This window comes from Palaemon carinicauda, chromosome 39 (assembly GCF_036898095.1).
Source record: "Palaemon carinicauda isolate YSFRI2023 chromosome 39, ASM3689809v2, whole genome shotgun sequence".
NCBI classification, from domain to species: domain Eukaryota; kingdom Metazoa; phylum Arthropoda; class Malacostraca; order Decapoda; family Palaemonidae; genus Palaemon; species Palaemon carinicauda.
The window spans coordinates 45,578,016-45,605,158 of record NC_090763.1 but is presented as its reverse complement, the minus strand read 5'-3'; the positions used below and the strand labels follow the sequence as shown (position 1 = coordinate 45,605,158).

Genomic DNA, 27,143 nt, shown 5'->3' with positions numbered 1-27,143 from the left:
GAGATATCTTGCACTTTCTTTATATTTCCGGGTGCCTCTTTCACATTATTCACTTCTATCTAATTCTGCAATTTCAATTTCACTGATTGTTTTCTTTTAGGTGCGTCGATGAATTTCCATAATGATGGGTGAACAGCGCCGACTTGCCGAGAAAATGCTCGATACAAACCCTCAATCGAATCATTTGTCTTTGGGAGATTATTCTTAACTCTTTCAAAGCAAGACCAAATATTTATATCAAACAAAGGTGAACGACGAGCATTTCTCCTACCTGGTCGACCAAGCCACGTATCTTCAAAATAATCTATTACTGGAAGTAATTCGGGTGAAGATAACTCCTGTTTTACTAAATTTTCAAAAGTTTCATGTATAGTATAAAGTTATTCAAACAGTGTCAGCACAGTTTTGAAAGTACCATCGCTGAACAAATTCTGACACGAAGTTAAAACATCAAGATTTGTGTGTGTGGAAAATACTGTTTACAGTTAGCAATCCTTGAGCTCCAGATTCACTACTATCCTTAGATGCATTTGAAACTACAATGTCGGGAGTCAAGTGTACCTTTCGTGTCCTCTTTAACGTTTTCCATAAATTTTTGCACTTCTATTTCAGCTGGATCACCTGAATGCTTATGTTCTTTAGAGATAGAAACATCATCTTTTACTATTGTAGCACGACATTTACAGTAATGTGAAAATTTATGGTACTTTCATTGTTCTATCTCGTATTTGCTTGTCTTTAACAAATAAACATCCGTTCACTACTAACATGGGCTTTCCTTTTCCCTTTTAACGAACTTAGCCAGTATAGGGTTTAAGAAATTTCTAATAAATAGTAGTGTCCAAAATAACAGTGAGAATCTTAATGTTGGTTTTCCAAAGCGGGATTTGTGTACAGCTCATTTTAATTTTTATTTCATTTGATAAATGTATTTAAGACAAACTATGAGTTGTTTCTCATTTAACTACTCATTCGATTATTAATGTTTATTTCCATAAGCAGGAATTGTTTACAGTTCATTTTATAAATGTATTTAAAAGACAAACATTGCAATTGAGTTGTTTCTCATATAACTACTCATTTACTTATTTGCAAAAATAATAAATTCCTACTGTTACTCAACAAGTCGCTGTAACTCATGGATTCAAACAATATTAATTTTGAGAAATTGCTTATACGAATATATTGCAATTCGATCGATTGCAAATTCAAAAAATTTTTTTCGAATAATTGGTTTTTGAAAAAATGTTTTTAGAACAATTATCTTTCGAATAATTGTTTTTCAAAAAAACGTCAGCAAATCATTAAAAGTAAAGCATTTTCACCAAACCTTGTTACCAAAATTGCCTTGCATCCAACAGAATGCATTTCAAATTCTGCAAAATGCAAGGCACCAGAACAAAAGTTAGGACTTAAATCCTGCAAATAAATACATTTTAAATAGTAAAAAGATTATAGTTGAATGATACCAAGTAACATTAATATCTCACAGGGCTCCCCCAAAATAAATTATGCATCAATGACAATTGAAAACTAAAACAAGATATACTTCAAGAAGTTGGAAAACCCTCCCACACAGTTAAAGAGAACATTTATTAGAACATTTATAAGAATCTTACCTAACCACACAAAACCTAGCTTACCCAGGGAGTTCAGTTGAGAACAACAGCCAGAAGGAACTGTTTGAAAGCAGTTTCTTCTGGCAATCCTTTATTGAAATTGCAGCTAAGAATGGGAAAGAACATATGACAAATGAATATTTAACATAGTTACATGGTGTTAAGGGCAAATACTGAAAACTTGAGTTATCAATCAACAAGACTGTTTAATTTCTATATTCAATGAAGAGAAAGCTTTCCATTTACTAATGATAAAACAATCATGATTAGGTTAGCCAGGTAGCCATTTTCTAATATAGACAAAAATAATTCTTAAGCAAGAGATATTCAGTGCTTTTGTGTTCTGTCTCTGGGCAGTAGCAAGCTCACCCTTCTTGTGCTCTTCATCCATTTCCATTTTCCTTTATTTTTGTATTAATTTAGTTCATTTTGCAGTTCCACAAAAGGTAAGGAGGTGTATGTTGCGTTTATGGATCTGGAGAAAGCATATGATAGAGTTGATAGGGAAGCAATGTGGAATGTGATGAGGTTATATGGAGTTGGTGGAAGGTTGTTGCAAGCAGTGAAAAGTTTCTACAAAGGTAGTAAAGCATGTGTTAGAATAGGAAATGAAGTGAGCGATTGGTTTCCGGTGAGAGTGGGGCTGAGACAGGGATGTGTGATGTCGCCGTGGTTGTTTAACTTGTATGTTGATGGAGTGGTGAGAGAGGTGAATGCTCGAGTGCTTGGACGAGGATTAAAACTGGTAGACGAGAATGATCATGAATGGGAGGTAAATCAGTTGTTGTTTGCGGATGATACTGTACTGGTAGCAGACACAGAAGAGAAGCTTGACCGACTAGTGACAGAATTTGGAAGGGTGTGTGAGAGAAGGAAGTTGAGAGTTAATGTGGGTAAGAGTAAGGTTATGAGATGTACGAGAAGGGAAGGTGGTGCAAGGTTGAATGTCATGTTGAATGGAGAGTTACTTGAGGAGGTGGATCAGTTTAAGTACTTGGGGTCTGTTGTTGCAGCAAATGGTGGAGTGGAAGCAGATGTACGTCAGAGAGTGAATGAAGGTTGCAAAGTGTTGGGGGCAGTTAAGGGAGTAGTAAAAAATAGAGGGTTGGGCATGAATGTTAAGAGAGTTCTATATGAGAAAGTGATTGTACCAACTGTGATGTATGGATCGGAGTTGTGGGGAATGAAAGTGATGGAGAGACAGAAATTGAATGTGTTTGAGATGAAGTGTCTGAGGAGTATGACTGGTGTATCTCGAGTAGATAGGGTCAGGAACGAGGTGGTGAGGGTGAGAACGGGTGTGAGAAATGAGTTAGCGGCTAGAGTGGATATGAATGTGTTGAGGTGGTTTGGCCATGTTGAGAGAATGGAGAATGGCTGTCTGCTAAAGAAGGTGATGAATGCAAGAGTTGATGGGAGAAGTACAAGAGGAAGGCCAAGGTTTGGGTGGATGGATGGTGTGAAGAAAGCTCTGGGTGATAGGAGGATAGATGTAAGAGAGGCAAGAGAGCGTGCTAGAAATAGGAATGAATGGCGAGCGATTGTGACGCAGTTCCGGAAGGCCCTGCTGCTTCCTCCGGTGCCTTAGATGACCGCGGAGGTAGCAGCAGTAGGGGACTCAGCAGTATGAAGCTTCATCTGTGGTGGAAATGTGGGAGGTTGGGCTGTGGCACCCTAGCAGTACCAGCTGAACTCGGCTGAGTCCCTGGTTAGGCTGGAGGAACATAGAGAGTAGAGGTCCCCTTTTTTGTTTTGTTCTTGTTGATGTCGGCTACCCCCCAAAATTGGGGGAAGTGCCTTTGGTATATGGATGGACAACGGTGTCTGGCGTGCATTTATTTCCCTTGAATTAGCTATTGTTTCTGTAATTGTTTTGAAAAGGTCAAATTCTGGTTATTTATATTTACAGAGTATTTTGTTTTTGGATTTATTCAGCATGAGTGAGAAATACACCAGTCATTCATCAGAGCTCCTTTTTTTTCAAGCAGCTAGAATGGCGAGCGATTGTGACGCAGTTCCGGTAGGCCCTGCTGCTTCCTCCGATGCCTTAGATGACCGCAGACGTAGCAGCAGTAGGGGATTCAGCATTATGAAGCTTCATCTGTGGTGGATAACGGGGGAGGGTGGGCTGTGGCACCCTAGCAGTACCAGCTGAACTCGGTTGAGTCCCTTGTTAGGCTGGGAGGGACGTAGAGAGTAGAGGTCCCCTTTTTTTGTTTTGTTTCATTTGTTGATGTCGGCTACCCCACAAAATTGGGGGAAGTGCCTTGGTATATGTATGTGTATGTATAAAGCCAGCCTTTAGACCTTAAGTATTGTTTCAGTCTTTGCTTCAAGGTAATTGGAGAAGTAAATGTCTGTCGTGGTAACCTACAGGAAACATCCAGTTATGCATTCTAAAGTTGGGAGTTTAAAGCCCTGGTCAAGCCCAATAATTCTAGAAGTGCCTGCAATCTCAACATACTTGTGAGCTACGGATGCAAGCTTTAGCGTACCTTATAGGCTTAGGCAATGAATATATGTATACATGGTTGGTCTTTAAGACATTGTACTGTCCCTTGCATCTGCCACTCACAAGCAACATTTAACCCATCTAAAAGGCATCGAATGCCACCCCCACCCCCCCCCACCCCGCCCCCCACTATCTGCATATGAAGTTTGTCGGCATTGCATAAGGATGCACACTTATTCTATGACAACCTCCATGTTTCTTTGTTTTACTGATTATCAGATATTAAATTTTTCCAAAGTTTATTATTGTATTTTACTCTATATAACATGAGCTGCATGCTTCCATATACTTTTATTTTGAAAAACCTATTCATTGTGAAGTATTATAGAAAATATTTTTCAGAAATTTATTTTGTTATATGATTTTCCCCTAAATAATTGTACAGTACTATCACTCTATGTATAAAACAGCTTTATACCCAAAAACAAATGATTATGAGATTGCGTAATAATTCCACGATAGATATCCGTTGAAAGATATAGAACAACTAATTGGTAACAGACCTTACATTATACATAAATGTCAAGATATCTGTTAGGTTTCCTTTGGCAGGAGAAGTCTACTATACTGCATAATTATAAGGCATACGATGAACAAACCCTGACATACTCGTGACAAAAGAAACAGATACTTCTGCCAGCGCATGAGAACTAGAGCCCTTTCATTTTCATCTTCAAAGATGTATGCAAGGACTCGTTCCATTTTTTTATATTGGCCTAGTCCAGGCCTGTGTAACCTATGGCCCTAGAGCCGCATGCGGCCCTCAAGACTTTTCAGAGCATCCCGACCCTCCAAAAATGAATAAAATATTGTACAGCTTGACAGTTGACTCTATGGGCCATAGAGTCAACTGTCACGCTGAAAATTTACTGAACCTTAATTGTCTCAGTGTGGGAACTAGTTTAGTGGCCCTAGCTTGTACTGCTTCCAGGCTATCTATATCCTTCTGAATACTTGGAGCTTAGAATTGTGCTCTGTATTCTAAATGGGATCCTACTAGTGATGTGTACAGCTGTAGTACAGTATCTTTGTTTCTGCATTTGAATTGTCTCTCTCTGTTTTTGTTTTTGTATTTGAATTGTCTCTATACCCAAACCAGTGTTAACACTTTTCCATTACCAAGATTGGATGATATTTTGGCAAATATAGGTTCTTGTCAGTATATCTTAAAACTGGATTTGAAGAATGCACATTTACAGGTATCTGTGAGTGAAAATTCTCAACAATATTTAATTATGAATAATCATTTAAGTTTGTATAAATTTCATAGAGTGCCTTTTGAGTTGTCATCAGCACCAGGTATATTTCAGAGGTTTATCTCTGAATTATTGGCAAATATCGAGGGTGTTCATGTATTTTTAGATGACATATTGATTTTCCGAGCTACCAAAGAGGAACATGACAAGAGTTTATGTAACGTTTAGTCCATTTTGTAACAGAAATTTTAAATTGAATAAAAATAAATTTATGGTTGGTTCTAGGGAAGTACCGTATTTAGGATATATTTCAAGTTGTGATGGAATTAAACCTGACCCAAAGAAAATAGAGGCAATTTTGGAAGCTCCAGCTCCTCAGTCAGTTCAGCCTTTAAAATCATTTTTGGGTTTATGCCCTTATTACAATAGGTTTGTACCTCAGTTCAGCTCTATTTCGTATCCTTTATATAATTTAACCCAAAAGAATATTGAATTTCACTGGTAGCAGTTCACGAAGAAGCTTTTCAGAATATTAAGGAAGCTTTGGGGAGAGCTAATATTTTCGATACAGTAATTTCAATCTTAATGCTACAATGATTTTAGAAGTTGACGCAAGCCCTGTAAGAGTGAGAGCTGTTCTTAAACAAGAATATAAGGGTAAAATTTCTACAATTTCTTCTAAAAGTAGGAAATTATCTCATTCTAAATGTAATTATTCTCAAATTGATAGAGAGGCCCTATCAATTATTTTTGGAGTCAAGAAGTTTTCAGTTTTCATTTTGGATAAGAAGTACGTCATCAGGACAGCCCATAAACCCTTGACTCACCTATTTAACCATAGTAAGAATATTCCACAGTTATCTAATGGTCGTATTGAAAGGTGGGTTTTATTTCTGTCAGGTTTTGATTTTAAAATTGAGAACATTAAGGGAGGTAAAAATACAGTAGCAGATGTTCTTAGTAGACTACCATTATGTGAAGATAATGCTGCTTTTCATGTACCAGGAAAATATGTAAATTTGATTAATATTTTAGATAAGAGTTCTTTTGATTATACAATGGTAAAGGCATGTATAGAAGAGATTCTGTTTTATGCACAGTAAGAGATTATGTAAGGAAGGGGTTCCCTAAGGAAAATGTAATGGAAAATGAAATGTTAACCTTCTATAAATAGAGAAATAATCTTTCTTTGCATGAAAATGTATTAGTTTAGAAATCGTATTTTGGTTCCCAAGATGTTGAGAAAGCGTGATATGGAAATGCTTCATGAGGGCCACAAGGGTATTGTTGCCATGAAAGCGGAAGCAAGGTCTTTTGTATATTGGCCTAACATGGACCATAATCTAGAACAAATAACTTGTAACTGCATTATGTATGGCAAATGACAAACATAGGGCCATTTCACCTTTATCTTAGCCATCAGTAGATAGACCTTGGTCCCGTTTACATGTGGATTATTGTGGACCCATTGATAACATTCCACATATAATTATTATTGATTCCTTTTCTAAATTTATTGATGTCTATGCTTGCAAGAATATAACTTCATAGGATACCATACAATGTTTTTCTATAAAGGGTTGTAGCTCAGCTAGTATTGATAATGATAATAATAATAATAATAATAATAATAATAATAATAATAATAATAAATAATAATAATAATAAACTGTAATAATATCAATACTGTAATATTAGTAAATACTTCTCCAGGTCTTCTGTTAAACATACGGTAATTCTAAGAATTAATAGGAATTGCTTATTCCAGCCTAAATCTCAGCTTAAAGGCCCCAAACACCAATATAGCAGCAATTCTACCTTCAAAATTACTACAGGTTGACATTAAACCAATATTTGACAAATTATACATACAGTACTCCTTTGCCAATAACTACCCCTTCAAAGCTGAGCTTGATAATTAGCCAATTTTGGATAGATAAACTCAAATGTATGATGTATGTGCTAAGATAATAAAGAGTAAAAAGCATGTAAAGCAATTAACTAAAAGAAATACATGTTATACAAAACAGGAGTTAAAGAGACTAAAATTAAAATTCAATTTATACAGAATCCTACCTCCAAGAGCTTACGAACATCCCACCGATCTGCCTCCATGTTGTAATGCAGCTGGTTTGAGGTGACTGGGGTAGGCTCCTGGTGAACAAGTATCTTCTTGACTATGAAGCCCATATCAGAAAATCCACCTTTTTCCCCTGAATCCATCCACACAGTATTTTGAAAAATCCTATCAACACGGTCAATCAAACTGATCTGAAATTGCAAACATTACTATTATAATAATGAGAAAATATGAAAGTATCATTAAAAATGACAAATTTGGGGGCAATTTGTATTTTTCCTTACGATAAAAACCTGTAGCTACTTATAGGGGGATATTACTTTCGGCGAAGCTGAAACACGAGCCACTAGATTTTTAGCGAGGGTTAACTACACACACACTAGTTAGTGGGAAGGGGGTTTAATAGCTATCCTGCTCACTCACACACCAAGGTTGAGAATTCACTTTGCTTGGAGGTAGGACTTCAAGGGGGACTGGTGCTGGCAGGCCAATCTGTATAAATAGCTACATGTTTGTATCGTTAGAAAAAATACAAATTACTTCCAGATTTGTAATTTGTTCTTTCACTCATACAAACCAACTGTATTTATAGGGCTTCTGTTTGAAATGTCGGACTTTAATTCCTTCATTTTCAATAACGATGAGGAAAGGCAAATCGGCATCATCTACTTTTTCGGCATCAGCTTCACCTTGGCCTACGTGGAAGCCCTCGAATTCTTGTGCGGAGATGGCATTAGGCCACACCTTCTTCCATGCAGAGTTCAAGGTGTGCCTCGAAGCCTCCCGCCAAGCTTTATCAATGAGTCTGAGACATATCACAACATCGAAATGCTCCTTCCAAAATTCATGCAAAGTGAGGTTTGTGCTACCAGTGATTCTGAAACATCTATTGAAGAGATATTTTTTATAGAACTTTTTAAAATTTGAAATCACTTGCCGATTCATGGGCTGGAGGCGAAAGGTGGTGTTAGACGAAAGATAGAGAACTTTGAAGGAAATATCAGCTTCGATACCTTCTTCGAGGCCAGGAGGGTGAGCAGGGGCATTGTCTAACACCAGCAGATATTTTAGAGAGAGGTGCTTCTCTTCCAAATATTCTTTCACAGTCGGACTGAAAGTTTTACCCACTCAGTGAACAAGCTTCTTGTTACCCAGGTTTTTGCATTAGCCCTCCACAACACCAGAAGCTTCTCCTTAATCACTTTGTGGGACTTGAAAGCTCGAGGAGTTTCAGAGTGATACACCAGCAGGGCCTTCACCTTACAATCCCCACTGCCGTTTGCACAGAGTGCAAGGGTAAGCCTGTCCTTCAGACTTATGTCCGGGTATATTCTTTTCTTCCGCCGTGATGCATATCCAAAGAAGCATTTTCCAGCGTCATTTTCGGCTTGAGCACGCATGAGATCACCGAAAATGGCGCTGGCCTTCTGGTAGATTATCGTCTAGTTGATAGTGTCTCCAGTAATTTCCTTGTCCTTAATCCAAATAAACAGCAATTTCTGCATCTCATCATGGATGTGGCTCCTGCTGCTGGAGAAAACAGTCATGCCCTTAAAAGGTGTTGCTGCTTTGATGGCTTCCTTCTGTTTAAGGATGTTTCCTATTGTAGACAGATTTTGGCCATATTCCTTAGCAATCACACTTAACCGAATGCCAGCCTTATAATTCTTGATTATCGCAAACTTTGTTTCGACAGAAGACATCCTCTTCTTCTTTCCCTGCACATCAGTAACTTTCTTGGGACACATGGCTAATAACATGCGAGTTGAATAACGCAACGCGATACAGTTCAGAACTAAAGACATGAAAGCGAAATCATGAACATGAATTCAATGTTAACAATAGCGCTGCCGAAATTAAATGAGCGAGGGACACCAATACGTAAATGTATGATGGGATGGTTGCTGGCCAGTAGGAGAGCAAGATCGTATGGCGGTAACTAGCATCACAGTAGAGAGATAATCGAAGGGAGTGCGGGAGAATGGTGGCGAGTTTTCGGTTGGGGACTTGCGAATTTTAAAATTTGTTTCAGCGGTCTGGCTAGCCTCGTAAAAAAAAAAAAGAGAGAGAGAGAGAGAGAGAGAGAGAGAGAGAGAGAGAGAGAGAGAGAGAGAGAGAGAGAGATTTGTCCCAGCGGTCTAGCAAATCTCGTACAAAAAGAGAGAGAGAGAGAGAGAGAGAGAGAGAGAGAGAGAGAGAGAGAGAGAGAGATTTTCTATCAAAGATAATCAAATCCTATGATACTGTACACAATGTATTATATTGTATACTTACAATATAGTTGACAGTAGCTTTGTAATTAGAGCCCCCCATCTCACGAAAGAAATGATAATCCGCAATCAATAGTAAGGAACAACGGGACTTCACTGGAGCTCCATCTGTATCATCCGCTTGCTGTCTCCTAACCCTGCTTTTTGGACCTTCATTAAAAATCTCTTCGGGAAATATGTCCGTGTCATTGCTTTCTATCAAATCCTCTGGTTCGTCATTCTCTGAAATTACAAAATTCCATATTAATTTACATGTGATGAAAAGGCTTCATATCCAGTTCATACTTACAAGCTTTAAATATCGTGGCCAATAATGAACTGAATATTGAAAGTTGTATTAAACACTTCCCATCATACAGAATTGATAAAATTTAACTATTTTAAGTTTAGATAATAAAGGTACTCAACTTTAATTGTAGAACATTGTATGATCAAGAATCCCTTTCATGGGAAACTAAAGCTAAAATGCATAAAATTCTTATAAAAAGTCCTAATCTATTGTCTTAACTTTAAACTATATGTGTTTTCTTTGCACATACAGACATACAAGACCTTTTTTTCCTTACCTAGCACTTCATTTCCCTCTCTCACATAATCACATATCTTTTGACGAGTGAAGTTTTGAGGTTGGTCTTCCCAACTATGCCTCACATCCGAACCTCGGTATGCTATCATGGATTCATTCTTCGTGTCAGATATATGTCTCCAGGATGGCTGTCAATGATGAGAAGAGAAAAAAAAATATTTAGATTTGAGTATTCAAATCTATGTATTGAAAAAGAGGAAGGGCTATATCACTTTTGTTAAAGATCCACTACTTACCAACAAATAAAATTAAGGCTTAATCATTAAAATATTAAAACATATTTCCATATAAACCCATTAATAATACTGTACTGTATAAATGTCTATGCATTTATCTTGTCTTGTAGAAGTAGCTTGGCTAAAAGTTATTGTTTACACATGTATATTTTTGGCTCATAGGTAAGTAACATCTAACCTACTGAATACTAAGGTTAGAATAGATTTAACATAGAAGGTGGGAGGTAAGAAATTTCTTTATCATGGATTATTTTGTATAAAAACAAACAGGTTTCAAGTTATAAATAGTTGATTTGTTTGCTTTAACACAAACCCATTAATCAAATAGACCTTAAAATTATAATTAAAGTGGATCAAGAAGTTCATCATTCTAGTGTTTATGAGCGTCCAATGAATCCAGTAGAGAACAAGGGGACATTATAATAAAATAACTACTGTAGCCAATCATGTGAGACGTACCGCCTATCCTTAAAGACCCTACATCACATCAGTAAACAAGGCATAAACATGCATGATGATTAAAACCTTAAAGATATTATTGTGTTGCATCTCTCCTGCTGATAAAATCTATTGCACCATGACTGCTGCTGCCTCCGATGCCTTAGATGACCGCGGAGGTAGCAGCAGTAGGGGATTCAGCATTATGAAGCTTCATCTGTGGTGGATAATGTGGGAGGGTGGGCTGTGGCACCCTAGCAGTACCAGCTGAACTCGGTTGAGTCCCTTGTTAGGCTGGAGGAACGTAGAGAGTAGAGGTCCCCTTTTTTGTTTTGTTTCAATTGTTGATGTCGGCTACCCCCCAAAATTGGGGGAAGTGCCTTGGTATATGTATGTATGTATGTATGTATGTATGACTGACAGTACTAATGACTATAACCCCATCCTTTTATGCATGACATCTCTAGAATAAGAAATTGTCAAGATTGAAGGGTATTGCCAAGTACACTAAGTTAAGATGGCAATGATATCAATGCTTCTATTGAAAGCTATAAAAACTGAAGGGAACTGATCTCAAGAACAGCCACTCTTACCTCGCTAGTTTTTGACTTCCACAATGGTAAGAAGGGATAGTGGTGTTCTCCTGACTTCTGGTATTTTCAGTTGAGGAAACAAAATCAGAAGCACATAAGAGGCCAAGAGCAGACCGACATCACAAATTGCCAAAGTAATTTGTAATTTTCCTAGCCATACACATCCAAGTCCTTCAATTAGGGAGATTGTTTTAGCACTAGCTGGATTCGGCTATTAAAGTTGGATAACAAGCAGTTATCCAACTGGTGAGGGTGCAGGGCAAGGAACCACGGCCCATTTCCATCCAGAGAGCCTTCACTTTTGTCCTTTCAGCCCAGAACTGAGAGAGGTGGTTGAGGAGGGATGTTGGAATAAAGGACTCAGGTTTGTATGGCTATGAAAAATCACAAATTTTAAGTAATTTGTATTTTTCCTAACAGTACTTACCTCAAACTACTTTCTTAGGAGTATCTGGGATCTCCTCCCAACCGACCAGAATTTTGTGTAGTTTACCCTACTCCTGTTTTCTACGCGGGGTAACCTCTGGCGGAGTGATACGCGCCATGAGGCGACCCGGGGTCAGAGAGCATGCTTGCAAGCAAACCCTTGTTCTTTAACTAGCAGTTCATGTAATGAATTATGCTCTGGTTGGTTATTGCCGAGGCCAGAGGGTCATAATCACTCTGAGTATTCTCTGTCTCCCCAAGTATAATTGGAGATAACTCATCTCTAAATTCCTGTTTGATCAAGAGGCTGCCATCCTTTGTTATCGACATCTCTGGGAACTCAGATACCGAAGGGTCGGACAGGAAAAATTCAGGGGTCATAAGAGAAGATTGATTGATTGATTTGAGGTTTTCTGGCATCCTGACATCTAAGGTCATTGATGCCGATATCATTTATTATAAATAAAGGGTAAAAGAATATTCAATTAAAACCCTGAAAACAAAGGTGTCATTTTAAAAGTTGAATAGTTTTCAGAAAACTGCTTTTGAAGTAAAGCTAAAAATACCGCTGGTAGGACACAACATGTCCAAGAATCTTGGTGAGGATGAACCAGCCATCCTCACTTTGAGCCTCAAACAGATATCTATTTCTTTCATTACTGTAAGTGGGGCATTCGGTCAACAAAGGCCTCACTGTCAAGGGTGTCAACAAAGGCCTCACTGTCAAGGGTGTCAACAAGGACCTCACTGTCAAGGGTGTCAACAAAGGCCTCACTGTCAAGGGTGTCAACAAGGACCTCACTGTCAAGGGTGTCAACAAAGGCCTCACTGTCAAAGGTACCAAAGTCGTCGCAATATGGCCGATATTGGCCAGTCAGCAGAAATTCATGTGTCAACCAAGTGTGACCAATGCGGAGACGACAAAGAGTAGTCTCCCACTTTCGGGGCATCATGTTGTACTCCCAGGGGGATATAACATTCGTTACCCCTCGCATCTTATTTTAAACCAAACCATCCCAATGCTGTTGCCAACTACAGCATTAAAAAACCAAATTCTTAATGTTGGGTAAACAATCATCACAAAGAATGGGTTATCTTCTTGGTCGAAACTCAGCAGCAGCATTCTTGGCCAGTAAATCTGCTTTCTTGTTTCCACACACTTATGTGTGCCGGAACCCAGAAAAATTGAACTGTTAAAATGCTAAAATAATGGCTAGTTCCCAAACATTTGAATAACTATGATCATGCCATATTTTGTTAATAATGCTTAAAATAAATAACTTGGTATTAACAGGTACATATTTAATAATTGCATATGGAATTCCATCAGGACCAGGGGCTGTATCATTGCAATTAGCTAAGTGCGGAATCAAATTCCCTTTCGGTAAAACGATTATTGTAGGATTCCTCCTTTCCTATTGAAAAATTTAGCATTTTCCGTTCTCCATTGCTTTTATACTGGTAACCAGGAGCTATTTTGCAACTGATACATTCGAGAAATGATCAGCCGAGGCAATGCTAAACTCAGTTGCTTCAGTCGCATACTGACGATTCACCTTCAACAATGGTGTTGGGTTGAGGGTGAATTTGCCTATCTATTTTACTTTCCTCCACACAGAAGATGATGTTTTGCTGTTAATGGGGGAAACTGAAGACATCCAAGCTTCTTTCATTGCACGACGGAACTTTGCTCTACATTTCTTGTATATAATTAAATTCTCCTCAGTACAGAATCAGCACAATCGAGTTAAGGATCTTCTTGTGGCTCTGTGAAGGGCATTAGTTCAGAAGACCACCAGGGAACTGAACGTCGTTTGAATAACCCTGTTGTTTTGGGAATTGAATTGACTCATACTGTATGAAGGGTTGCATTCAATAAGTCTATGGCATTATCCACACTTTCAAAATGCTATGCACTCCCCTCGATTTCACTTAGCTCGCAAAATTTACCACAGTCCGCCTTGTCAAGATTCCATTGTGGCGATCTTTGTAAAGGTGGACCATTGTTGGTGTTTATAATGATTGGTGCATGATCACTTGCATGTCAATCATCTAATGTCTTCCAATCAAAATCGAGAAGGCAGTTAGAGCGTGCGATTGTTAAGGTCAATACACTATTTACTTATTTCAAGATTAGGAGCGATACTTGAGGCTTCAAGTGACTAGTCACTAAGTTTCTAAACATTATACTGTACTTACTTTACACAATTCTCTCATGTAAAGGTTAGTGCCTTTCAAAATTACATGGAAGACTACTCTAGGTTTTTGCAAAATTATCAACCCACCTCAACATAAAAGACATCTTCTGGTGTGGTTATTGTTGCAGTCATAACTCCATCCTCCATATGGGCAGAGACGTCTGAGGAAAACTCACCATCAACATGCCCTTCATAGAAGTTCTCTAGATCTATAACAAATGAAAAGCCAAATGAATTAGTTCCCGAAAAAGGCATTTTTACTGCAAACTCTCGTTAAACACCGAAACAGAAACATTATCAAATAATAAAAAATGCTTCTATAGAGAAAAATTTGACATTACTGGTAAAGAATAAGCTGGAAAATCCGTGGAACTTAAGGTTCATTTTTAAAAGCAAGTTTGCTACAATAGATACTGATACAGGAGTTCCCTTTCCTTTTATTTTTTTGAAAAGGACCCAATGGCCGAGAATCTTTTAGAAATATCTTGACTAGTATCGATGCTTCCCAGAATGAAGAATAAAAAATATTACATATCAAATTTTACTCTCAGTAAACTGGATCTTCCAAATAATTCTACAAGAACAAGATAAATAACATGATGATACCAAAGATAAAGTGAAATTTTTTACCTACAATATGCAATACTATTTTACATAGTACTTCTGAATATCTTTATTTCACAAATACTGTTAGTATCAAAATACTAGGCTACCCCCCAAAAGTGGGGGAAGTGCCTTGGTATATGGATGGATGGATCACAATACTGTTGACCAAAAATATATAAACAAATTACATTAATGCTTTTATGGCTTCCCTTCAAATCTTATAAGAAAAGGACATTCTTCCAAAAAGACAGACTGTAACTTACTGATGTCAATTGCTTCCTCATTACCAGTCCCATCAACAGAGTAAGCTTGAAACTCAGGATGCAACAACCCATGACGTGGAAACAGCGTCAGCCGAAAATCACTGTAAAAGATAAAATTCATATTAACATTATTGTGTCTATAATAGTGAGATACTACCACTAGAGTTATGGGTAACTTTGACAGGCCAGACAGTACTACATTGGATCCTTCTCTCTGGTTACAGTTCACTTTCCCTTTGCCATGCATACATCGAATAATCTGGCATATTCTTTATAGATTCTCTACTGTTCTCATACACATGACAACACTGAGATTACCTAGCAATTATTCTTCACCCAAAGGGTTAACTACTGTACTACACTGACTCTCTAGCTATGGGATATTCCAAATTCAAACCATTGTTCTCTTGTCTTGGGTAGAGCCATAGCCTCTGTACCATGGTCTTCCAAAGTCTTGGGTTAGAGTTCTCTTGCTTGAGGGTATACTCGGGTACACTATTCTATCATATTTCTCTTCCTCTTATTTTGTTGAAGTTTTTATAGTTTATACTGTATAGGAAATAATTTATTTTAATGTTGTTACTGTTCTTGAAATATTAGATTTTTCCTTACCTCACAGGGCTATTTTCCCTGTTGAGGCCCCTGGGCTTGGAGCATCCTGCTTTTCAAACTAAGGTTATAGCTTGGCAAGTAATAATAATAACAATAATAATAATAATAATAAAAAAGGCCCATAAATGATGTTTCAAACCACATTAAAAATTACACAAAATGTTTAAAACTTTTAGAAAATCAATTTTTAGAGGGAATTAGGTCCTACTGAATGGGAGGTTTGGAGTCTTTTCCTATAATTAAAGAGGTGCAAACTAAAGATTTATTTTACATGAGCAGCACCAGATTGGGAAACAGGAGTTGTAGATGGAGACTTAAAAAAAAAAATTATTAAAATAATCTCAACTGGTATTCCTCAAAAACTTATATCCCACAATCCCTCTGATAATAAGTTCATTGTTGACATTTATATCTTGTATAATGATGCTTTTATGTCTTTTCAATTAAGGGGGCTTTTACTTTTTATGATTGTGGATGTTTCCATGTATTCAATGTTGTATAACTATGAAATCTGCAAATACCCAACAATATTGCTTTAGAAAATGTGCTGATGATTGAATTTTGTGACACAAAGGGTTTAGAATGAATCAAAACCCATTTTACTATTCTATGTCTATAAATATTGCTAAAGTTCATGCTATAGTCATTATCATGTGGTGGATAACGGGGGAGGGTGGGCTGTGGCACCCTAGCAGTCCCAGCTGAACTCGGTGAGTCCCTTGTTAGGCTGGGAGGAACGTAGAGAGTAGAGGTCCCATTTTTTTGTTTTTATTTCATTTGTTGATGTTGGCTACCCCCCAAAATTGGGGGAAGTGCCTTGGTATATGTATGTATGTATATATAGCATTAACAATATTTCTGTCATAAAAATAAAGCTTATTCCAGCTCTAACCATTTCTCCCACACAAGACAAGCTAATTTTACGTTAATATACCGTGCAGACACCAGTGATGGAAACATCAATAGCTTTAATCTAATTTTCATATCAGTCATGAGAATTAAAACTACAAATTTGGAAAACAATTTTTCCCAGCTTTACAACCCGAGTCCTTTATATGGGTTACTCCCAGTCTTGTTTTCTCTACGACCGGACAATAAAAGAAAAATGTTTAATTGCATCATTCATATAGTTTCTAAGCAACAACAGTGCATGGATTGCAGGGCACCTGCTCACGATGCCCTCCACTCTCTCCTGGTCAAAGATTTGTGGGACTGTTGAGGCGGGATCTTTGATACTCAGAAAAATACAATTTGTTTTTTTTAAATTTGTAGTTTATTCCTACGCAAACACAAGCGTCTGAGTCATTTATATGGGAGTCTTCCTTAGGTGAGGGGACGTTTACGTTAAGAGGTATGCCCTTTCTCTCTAATAGATACGATTATCAAATAGCAGCAAAAGATCAAAAGTAGGTAATAATTGAACTGTGTAGCTGGCTCGTAAAGAGGCAAGGTCGTACGTTCTATCCCAGAGGATATGATTCCTTGCAAGGGATATAGTTATATGAACATCAAGTGTTACATGAAGAATACTTCCAATATATCATCAATAATATTGAAAACTAAGGCATTCTTACTTGCATTAGGGTGAATTCTAGTGAACGCTCCAAGTCCAAATGTAAGGGTGTAAGGTATCTCCTTGGTTTCTTTCGCTTCTTGGTCAACTTAATCAAGATGATACTCAATTTCTCCCAAAACAGGATCAGGCTGATCAAGGGGTATCTTAGAGTCTAGGTACCTTTGATACCTAGACAAGAAACCGAGCAGTGAAGGAGGAAGAGCATGCCTGGAGACAGTAAGTCTATACCTAAGATCCCCAGGTAGACTAAAACTTCCGGGAGATTCATACACAGCTAGAGGAATAGTACAATAATGGGTCTAGAGGAAACCGCTGGTGGTGGTGCTGGAACAGTGTCAACAACCGCTTGTTTCACAGCTTGTAAGAGCTCTAGAACCATGGTGCATCCTTAATAAATGAAGCGAGGGCCACAGGATCTCTCAGGGGAGAGCACTTACACTGATCCCAAGCACCTGCTTCTCCAGGCAAGCGTACTGATTGCTAGGAGAGAAGCGAGTGAGTAATGACTCACATGAGTTCACCGCCTGGAGGCAGTAAATCCATGCCTAAGATCCACAGGTGGACTAAAACTTCCAGGAGATTCATACACATCTAGAGGAATAGTACAGTAATGGGTCTAGAAGAAACCGCTGGTGGTGGTACTGGAACATTGTCAACAACCGCTTTTTTCACAGCCTGTAAGAGCTATAGGAACCACGGCACATCCTTAGTAAATGAAGGGACGGCCACAGGATTTCTCAGGAGAGAGCACTTACGCTGATCGCAAGCACCTGCTTCTCCAGGCAAGCGTACTGAATGCTAGGAGAGAAGCGAGTGAGTAATGACTCACATGAGTTCACTGCCGTAAAAAGGACTGGTCATTGTCGAGCTGAAGCAAATTGACACAGCGCGAGAGAACTTACAAAAGAAGCTGCAGGAGATTCAAGAGTAGTCTTGCAGGGAGAGTCATGAGTACATGAGTATCTTATAAAGAAAGGGCAAAGGTTGTGAGGCTCATTCTCTTTTACCGACATAAAAATACCGTAATAATGGCCAGCTATGTATGTCAGGACAAACCCGCATATTAGCAGTCCTCAGAAAAATAATCGAGCACACCTGAAAAGGAAAAAAAACAAAGCGAGTTTACGGGAGAACGAGATGGCACGTTTTCACTCTTCCGAGCTAAATCCAAAAATGACATAACGCACTGGGTGAGTGTTTGAGAGGGGTGGCCGGTCTAAACACTGCAGCCTCTTAACTAACAGAGGGTCATTATTACCTCGCATTAAAAAGTTTATAGGTTCCAGCTACGCCAGAACTAATATCCATACTGAAGCAATTTGTATTTGTAGGAACAAAAATCACTTCTAAAATTAGTCATTGAAAAAGTAATAAAAGCAGTTTAATGTTAATAATTTACAAATAAACAACAACAAAGCAGAAAGGTTTGAAATCAAAACACAGTACATTGCCAATGCTTACCGTCCAAGAGCACTAAATTCCACCTTCTTTACATCATCAAACATATAAGAACTTTCCTTTGTACTTCGTTTCACAATTTGATGTGAAAATGAAGATGAATCTATAACTTCATAATACCGAAGATTAGGATGTTCTGGAACAGACCCCACCACTCCTGAAATTGATAAATACAGGTTAGATATTTTAGATACAACCAAAATCTTAAAACATTAATACTTGTTCTACTGTGATACCTTGATTTTTATCCATCAAGAACTTTACCATTAATTTCATCTTCGTCACTATCGTAAATAAATACCTACTAACTTCTGATTTTTCAATAAATATGACAAATTTGGAAGTAATTTGTATTTTTCATAATGGTACAAACCTGTACCTATTTATTAGATGTGTTACTTTCGGCAAAGCTGGAAGACAAGCAATATGACAAATTTGGAGATAATTTGTATTTCTCCTAACGATAAAAACGTTTAGCTATTTATTAAGGGTATTATTTTCGGCAAAGATGAAAGGACAAGTCATTAAAATTTAGCAAGGGTTAACTACCAATCCCGCTAGTTAGTCGGGGAGGGTAGCTAGCTACCCCATTCACTTTCACATCTGTGACTGAGCTCACTTTGCTTGGAGGTAGGACTTCAAGGAGGACATGGTTGGTGGGTTATGTTTGTACAGTATAAATAGCTAAAGGATTGTATCGTTAAGAAAAATACAAATTATCTTCGAATTTGTCATTTGTTCCATAACTGGAATACAAGCCTACGCTATCTATTAGGGGTGACTCACCCATTAGCAGGGAGAATGTTCCTGACAATCTGGCTTTACCCAGGGTCTCCTTTTTTTTGAGCGGATCAGTACCAAAGGTGTGCGGTCTACGCAAGCTGTGCGTTGAGATATAAGCAGTGTGACTGTCAAGGTAAAAGTTGTTCAGTCTTTCGTAGGAAATAACCGAGTTAACCAAGACTTTCCAAATACCACCTCGCCAGGGTATGGGGACGCAACAGTATTGACACCATAATAGGTACAAAAGAAAGCATGGTTCATCTGCATTGGTTGATGTCAACTTGTGCAGAGAACCCAGATTGCTGCTTTCCCCAAGAGAGGGGAGGATGAAGAAAAGAAAAAGAGCCAGTCATTCCTTTTCATTCACGCAGACTAAAACTGGGTAACAGTGCCCTCAAACCTCTGCTACTTGTCCAATTAGGAACTTCAGGTACTAAACCAACCACCACAGGGACGATAGAGAATGTATCGGGTCTCCTGTGGGTCACGTCTTCCAGTTAATGGGCTGTGAAAGTCGTTTGGTGCTTCCATACCCCAGCTTGTAGAACCTGCGTCACGGAGTAATTCCTTTTGAAGGCCAGGGGCTGTAGCATCGCTCCAGACATCGTGGGCTCTGAGACGACGTGATGGAGGAGGACCTGGATTCAGGGCATGATCTATGACCCTGCAAAGTCAGAGATAATTTGTATTTCTCCTAACAATACAAACCTTTAGCTATTTATTAGGGGTATTACTTTCAGTGAAGCTAAAAGGACAAGACATTCAAATTTAGCGGGGGTTAACTACCCATCCCGCTAGTTAGCTGGGGTAAGGGGGTAGCTAGCTATACCTTCCACACCTGTAATTGAGCTCACTTTGCTTGGAGGTAGGACTTCAGAGGGTTGGGGTCAACGGTTAAGTTTGTATAAATAGCTCGAGGTTTGTATTGTTAGGAAAACACAAATTATCTCCAAATTTGTTATTTGTTCCGTAACTGAAATACAAACCTACGCAATTTATTAGGGGCGACTCACCCATTAGGAGGGTGGACATCCCTGCCAAAATCACAAATTTGTAGATAATTCATATTTTTCCTAACGATACAAACAATTAGCTTTCTTCATCAAAAGAATGAGCCATTAAAATTTTAGCAAAGGTTAACTACCCATTCCGCTAGTAGGAAGTACAGTAGAAGGTTGGCCAGGGCACCAGCCGCCCATTGAGATACTACCACTAGAGAATTATTGGATCCTTTGATAGGCCATACGGTAATGCATTGGATCCCTCTGAAAGAGGCGATGGTGGCCTGTTGATACGATGTTGCTTTGCCTGGAGGACCTGCTCATGGCCACTGCGCGAGTGCACAAGTGAGCACTGGCGCTTTGGTAAATTCTGGTGTATTGCCGAGTGCTGGCGCATTGACGAGTGCTGGCGCATTGACGAGTGCTGGTGCATTGGTGAGCACTGGATATGCAGTGCAAGTGCGCAGGAGAGCAAGGCTCACCGAAAAGCGTTGGCGCGTAGTAAGGCGCTAGTGCAGGGTGTTGCGCAGTCTCCCTAGAGAGAACAGGAGGGCGCGGGCGTGCAGTAAACCACTGCGCAGGGTGTTGTACCGTGTCCTTAAAATGCGAAGGAGAGTGCGGCCGCGCAGTTCAGCACTGCACAGGAAGTTGCTGGAGAGCACTTACTGGAGAATGCAGGTGCACAGGTGAGCACTGGGGAGCCGGAGGTTACTGAAAAGCTGGTAAAAGGTTCGGCACTGGAGAGCGCTGGTGCTTGTGCTCAGGAGAGGGATGCACCTTGGGTGAGCGTTGGCGAGCCGGAGACCAAGGTTGCACAGGAGCATGTTGATATTTTGGCGAGTGCTGTTGCACCGAGGAGCGCTGATGAGCTCGGGCTGTAGAGCGCAGTCATGCTGGCGAGCATAGATTGGCTAGTGAGCGCTGGCGAGCTGGCAAGCACTGAGAGGCTGTGCTGGAGAGCACCAGCCATCGGGACATTGTTGGGGCATTGGAGGGCACTGAGGACAAGCAGGAAAAAGCTATATGTCTAGCAAACGCCAAAGCGTTGTAGAGCACTTCGAGCTGGAGAGCGTGAAGGAGCAGGTTGGCGCTGACGAGATGTTGTTGAGCGCTGGTGCACTGCAGGGCACTGGCGAGCTGGAGAGCGTTGGCGCGCAGCTGCACGCTTAGGTAGGGCCTCAGGAGGTTATACCGGAGACAGGAATGGCGACGGCAGGTCAGCTGGTAGGACAAACAGGAACCGAAATGCGCCCTTTGGAAGGGCGAACATCCATCGATGGAGATCACGAACAATCTACAGAGAAGTCTAGACCAAAGTCCAAGGACTAGCAGCAGCATCGTCAGGAGAAGGTCCAAGAACGAGCGAAGGACGAGGGCCAGGAGACGACTGAAGCGGAGACTCCTCTGCGGGGAACGGCTGCGATGACGAGGCTGAAGAGCTGAAGAGGTGCCTTTTCACCGATGGTGAAGGACAACCTCTAAGACGAAGCGAAGGGCTAGCTTTGCAACGGAGACGCCCTCTAGGGGCCGTTGGATCCTCAAGCTGATCATGAGCAGCAGCAGTCCTCCAAAGAGGAGCCTCTATGAGAGAACTCTCCCAAGGAGGAGAAAGACACGCAGGAGAGACAGACATAGGACTAAGTTTCCCCTTCGAAGGATGATCAGGAACGGGAAAAAACTAAGTCAGCAGCAACAGCTGGAGAGTCTGAAGGGGCAGAGGCATCGGAAGAAACCACAGAAGACACCTCAGACACAACGACGTCGACGAGCAAAAGTGGATATACCTCTGAAGTCGAAGACGACAGCTGCACACTTGCACCCCAGAGGATGAGCTGCAGTAAGGAGTCCTTGGAGGGCAGACCCGGAAGCCCCAAGGACGACCATACCTGTTAACCAGAATACATAGACAAGGCCTCACGCGAGGGTAGAGGTGGGGCCCCTTCGCTAAGGGAAGCAACACCATCTCTCGAGAACCGGGGTTGGCAACAAATAAAAAGGTCTACGCTACTACTCGACGGTCTCTCTCGGAGGAGGCCGATCAAGTAGAAGCTTCGGAGGAAGGGCGGGAGACGGAAGAAGAGGCTTTGGGTTCTTTCCCCTTTGAAGGAACCTTTGAAGGAGAAATATCCCACTTAGACTTCTGTCGTCGCCCAAACCTCTCCCACTGGAAGGCAGACTACTTCGACATTCACTATACTGGTTGTTACTATCACATCGTGAACCTCTGCATGCGGGAGAAAGGGTGTGGCGATCGGTCTCCACAGCCGACATAAGGGTTCCACAGGGGCGGCCATCGAGTCCTGGGCAGGTGTGCATGGTCGCAGAAGTCAACACACACTAACACAGAAAAAGCACAAAAGGATTAATGGCCGTCCAATAATAACGGCAAAGGATGAGGAACGGCAATGCCTGTACATCATCCGAGTCAAAAGCAACGTGGGCTAAATCATCGGTGTGTGAGTGGGAGCAGAAGCAAGCTAACCCCCCCCCGCTAACTAGCGATATGGGTGTTTAATCTTCGCTAGATTTCAATGGCTCGTCATTTCAGCTTCGCCGAAACTAATACCCCTAAATAACATCTAAATAAATGGCGTAGGTTTGTATTCCAGTTACGGAACAAATGTGGAACGTGGAAGAATGAAATTAAAAAAGAAGAAATCTACGACAATACATTGGCATCAGTGATATTTTTTTGAGCAAAAACTCATACGTTAAAACTAAACATTGTAAATAGACACAATGGAGGGAATGTAAGCTACAGTAATTTTTTGTGAAAATGAGGAGGATGATTTGACATATTTTTTGTTGTTTTGCAGGAATATAGAAAAGTAAGGAATAAAATGATTAACCTTCAACAACCATACTAGGGGATTATTTTTACTTAGTGAAACGAATATAAAAAAGATAAAGTATTAAACCTAATGAGGAGGAAAATACAAAACAATATAAGATAATCTTTGGAGGCACTATTGCAAAGGCTATGCCTCGCCCCGAACCCAAACTTAAGGATATAGCCTAATCCAGTTCCCCACCTAACCTAATTAAAGATGTATTGTCCTTATCTCAGGAACTCTACAATACTCTATTGTCAGTTCCCTCCTAAATGAAAATTTCCTCTCATGCATAGAAACTGATTAGTTTAGGCAAGTGAGAAGGGGGGAAAGTTCCACCAATTACTAAGGACACAGTCCAGCAACCTATATTGGATTAGATAGGAATGTCATGGTGCAGTGTTTCCTACTATAGTGAATGCGCAGTTAGTTATACTAAGAATATACGGTTTTCGTATTATGCGAGAATTTTTTTTCGGAACCTTTATATATCAGCGGCCAGTTCCTCGCGCGTTCAATAAAAATGGACTTCAACTAACTTAAACTTTCCCCCCAACCTAACCTACAAGCCGTGTCCTTACCTACTTACCTAACAGGAGGCTAACGACCCCCTTACACTGCCGTATACAGAAATAATAATACATACGGGTGTCCGCTAATACACCCCAATTTTTTCCTTAATTTATCTATAATCTAGGCAGGTAGGCAATCATAATAGTAAAAAAAAAAAAAATGTCAGGAGCCTTTGTATATTAGCAGCCAGTTCCTTACGCATTGATTAAAAAAAGACATCGGAGCCTTTGTAGGGTGACGGCCAGATCCGTTTTCATTCATAGAAAATGGGAATATTATAAAGTGGGGTGGACTGTGGCCGTCATTCTAAAATCGAGTCCGTAGAAAACTGGAATATTCTGAACTGTGGCCGTTGTTCTAAAAACGATTTTGGCGGGAGAAGCTAACTTAAAAAACCCACCTAACCTATGCTAAAAGCCGTATCCTTACCCAGGGGGGCTTCGCCCCCCCGGGACCCCCTCCCCCTTACCTACTACGGGAGCGAGAAGATTCGTGTCCGGAGTAAGAACTCGAGCAACAAATTTTCAGGTAATTTAGGGTTTTCGGCAAAAAACATAAAAGTGTGCGTTTAAGCACATATTTAAGATCCGTAGACCATTTCCAAACGTTTTTATTCTATACAAGATAACAGTCGGAGCGATAATAAGCAAATTAGGACGCTTGGCCGTAGCGCTACAAACTACCCAAGACATCAACTAACCTAAACTTTCCCCCTTAACCTAACCTACAAGCCATGTCCTTACCTACTTACCTAAGGGGGGGGCTATGCCCCTTACACTGCCCTATACAAAGTTATACATAATACATACAGGTGGCCGCTACCATACATACATCCCTTTTTTCCCTAATTTATGTATAATCTAGGCAGGTAGGCAATCATCATAGTCAAAAACTGTCTGGAGCCTTAGTATATGAGCAGCCAGTTCCTTACGCATTAATTAAAAAACAAGACATCAACTAACCTAAACTTACCTCCTAACCTAACCTACAAGCCATGTCCTTACCTACTTACCTAACGGGGAGGGGGGGGGCTGACGCCCCCTCACACTGCCATATACAAAGTTAGAGATAATGCATACATGTGGCCGCTATCATATATACACCCCTTTTTCATTAACTTATGTATAATCTAGGCAGGTAGGCAATCATCATAGTAAAGAAAAAAAAATGTCTGGAGCCTTTGTATATGAGCAGCCAGTTCCTTACACATTGATTAAAAAAGGAAATCAACTAACCTAACCTTTCCCCCCTAACCTAACCTACAAGCCATGTCCTTACCTACTAACCTAACAAGGGGGGGTTAACTGCCATATACAAAGTTAGACATAATACATACAGGTGGCCGCTATCATACATACACCCCTTTTTTCCTTAATTTATGTATAATCTAGGCAGGTAGGCAATCATCAAAGTAAAAAAAAATGTCCTGATGCTATGCTAATTTGGGTCCATGATGATGATTTAGAAACGACTAAAAACCTATTAATATGAACTGGCTACATATGTCATTCTTGTCACGGTTTAGTTTTTCATCTATTGGGCGTTACTTCCCATTTGACCAGGATACCGTAACATTCTCCTCAGTCTATTCATTCAAGTTGATCTTGTGCCAACGTTAAATTTAGGCTACGAATCACTCGACGATGTCTCACCTCTTGCGAAATGTAATATAGACACTTCTAGTAATATTAAGAGAATACTGTTAGTTCCCATGTTTCCTCGTAAACTTCATAAAAGCTCTTGCTGAATTATCACTTGATGAAAAGATAAGAGTGAGGTTTACGTCAATGAACGTGAATCACTCTCGCAGGGCTCTCATAAGATGTTCAAGGGATTACCTCAGAAATTACCTCAAATTTAGAGAAATTACCTTAAATATTATAAAAAAAAGCTCATAAAACGCAAAGCCATTATATTATGATTAGCAAATGCTCTCTATTTTGTGAAAAATCTGAAAGATACATTTTATATACACAATGTTACTCTATAATCGAAAGATTACCTGATGAAAAAAATTACTTTGAAAGTACCATCACTCTAGAAATTTCCTTAAATTGACCAAAATTACTTGATCTGAGGTAATTACCTTAAAAAATGAGAGCCCTGCACTTTCGGTTCGTATTCTCGCCACTCTGCTTTGTTTACATTTATCCAGGTTGCCAAATGTACGAGGTTTCAAATATTGTAGTAATTTCTTTCCAATTTGTGATTTATAAAAAAACATTTTAATATCCTTATTCTTCTGACTATTTATTTTTAACACAACATGGCGAAAGTGTTATAGTTCTATAAAAAGAGTGAAAATATATTGTAATCCAGGTTGCCAAGTGTACGAGGTTTCAAATATTGTAGTAATTTCTTTCCAATTTGCGATTTATAACAAAACCTTTTATTATCCTTATTCTTCTGACGATTTATTTTTAACACAACATGGCGAAAGTGTTATATTGCTATAAAAAAATTGAAAATATATTTAGATATTCAAAAGAGAAGGAACAACATAAAACTTCATGAAGTAAAAACAACTTGTAGTACATGTGTCAAAAATGTGAGTGACAATTTCTGACAAAAGGAAATGACAGGCTACGAGTGACATTAACAGATTTTATTTATTTTGAGTCGATTCATTTTTTGTTTAATTTGTACAGGGAAATTAACCTCATCACATTCCACATCGCTTCCCTATCAACTCTATCATAAATGCTTTAATGCAATATACATCTTGTCTTTTGCTAAATGTTTCATGCATATCTGCGTGATTGTAAAAATCTAATTCACACATTCCTTACCTCCTAAAACCACCCTGCACTTCTAAGATTGCATCCTCTATTTTATCCTTAATCCTATTAATTAGTACTCTACCATACACTTTTCCAATCACACTCAACAACCTAATACCTCTTGAATTACAACACTCATGCACATCTCCTTTACCTCTACATAGTGATACAATGCATGCACACACCCAGTCCACTGGTACCACTGACAACATAAAACACATATTAAGCAATCTCAAAAATCATTCCAGTACAGTCACACCCCCTTCCTTTAACATCTTAGTTCCCTCACCATCCATACCAGGGGCTTGCCTAATCTTGTTTCATCTAGTCCCCCCCCCCCTCTCTCTCTCTCTCTCTCTCTCTCTCTCTCTCTCTCTCTCTCTCTCTCTCTCTCTCTCTCTCTCTCTCTCTCTCTCTCTCTCATCTTACATCACTTGCCGATGTTTTAACGTCCCTGACTAGGGATGGAGGGTTTGGGGGAGCCTATAGGTCTATCTGCTGAGTCA

The 27,143-nt window shown here is 39.5% G+C and overlaps 1 protein-coding gene across 2 annotated transcripts in view; it reads right to left on the bottom strand.

Moving 5' to 3' along the window:
* Window positions 1-25,990, bottom strand: part of LOC137631154 (ADAM 17-like protease) — a 71,012-nt gene extending 45,022 nt beyond the window's left edge. Inside the window, exons 1-7 of one of the 2 annotated variants that reach the window (XM_068362859.1) lie at window positions 25,944-25,990; window positions 18,673-18,826; window positions 15,024-15,124; window positions 14,242-14,363; window positions 10,244-10,391; window positions 9,682-9,899; window positions 7,404-7,598 (exon numbers count right to left, since the gene is read on the bottom strand). In XM_068362859.1, the coding sequence (XP_068218960.1) occupies window positions 7,404-7,598; window positions 9,682-9,899; window positions 10,244-10,391; window positions 14,242-14,363; window positions 15,024-15,124; window positions 18,673-18,716 (828 nt within the window). In that variant the 5' untranslated portion in view covers window positions 18,717-18,826; window positions 25,944-25,990. Of the gene's footprint in view, window positions 1-7,403; window positions 7,599-9,681; window positions 9,900-10,243; window positions 10,392-14,241; window positions 14,364-15,023; window positions 15,125-18,672; window positions 18,827-25,509; window positions 25,687-25,943 lie in introns of those variants that run through there. The other variant, XM_068362858.1, reaches the window with a different exon arrangement.
* Window positions 25,991-27,143: the final 1,153 nt, after the last annotated feature.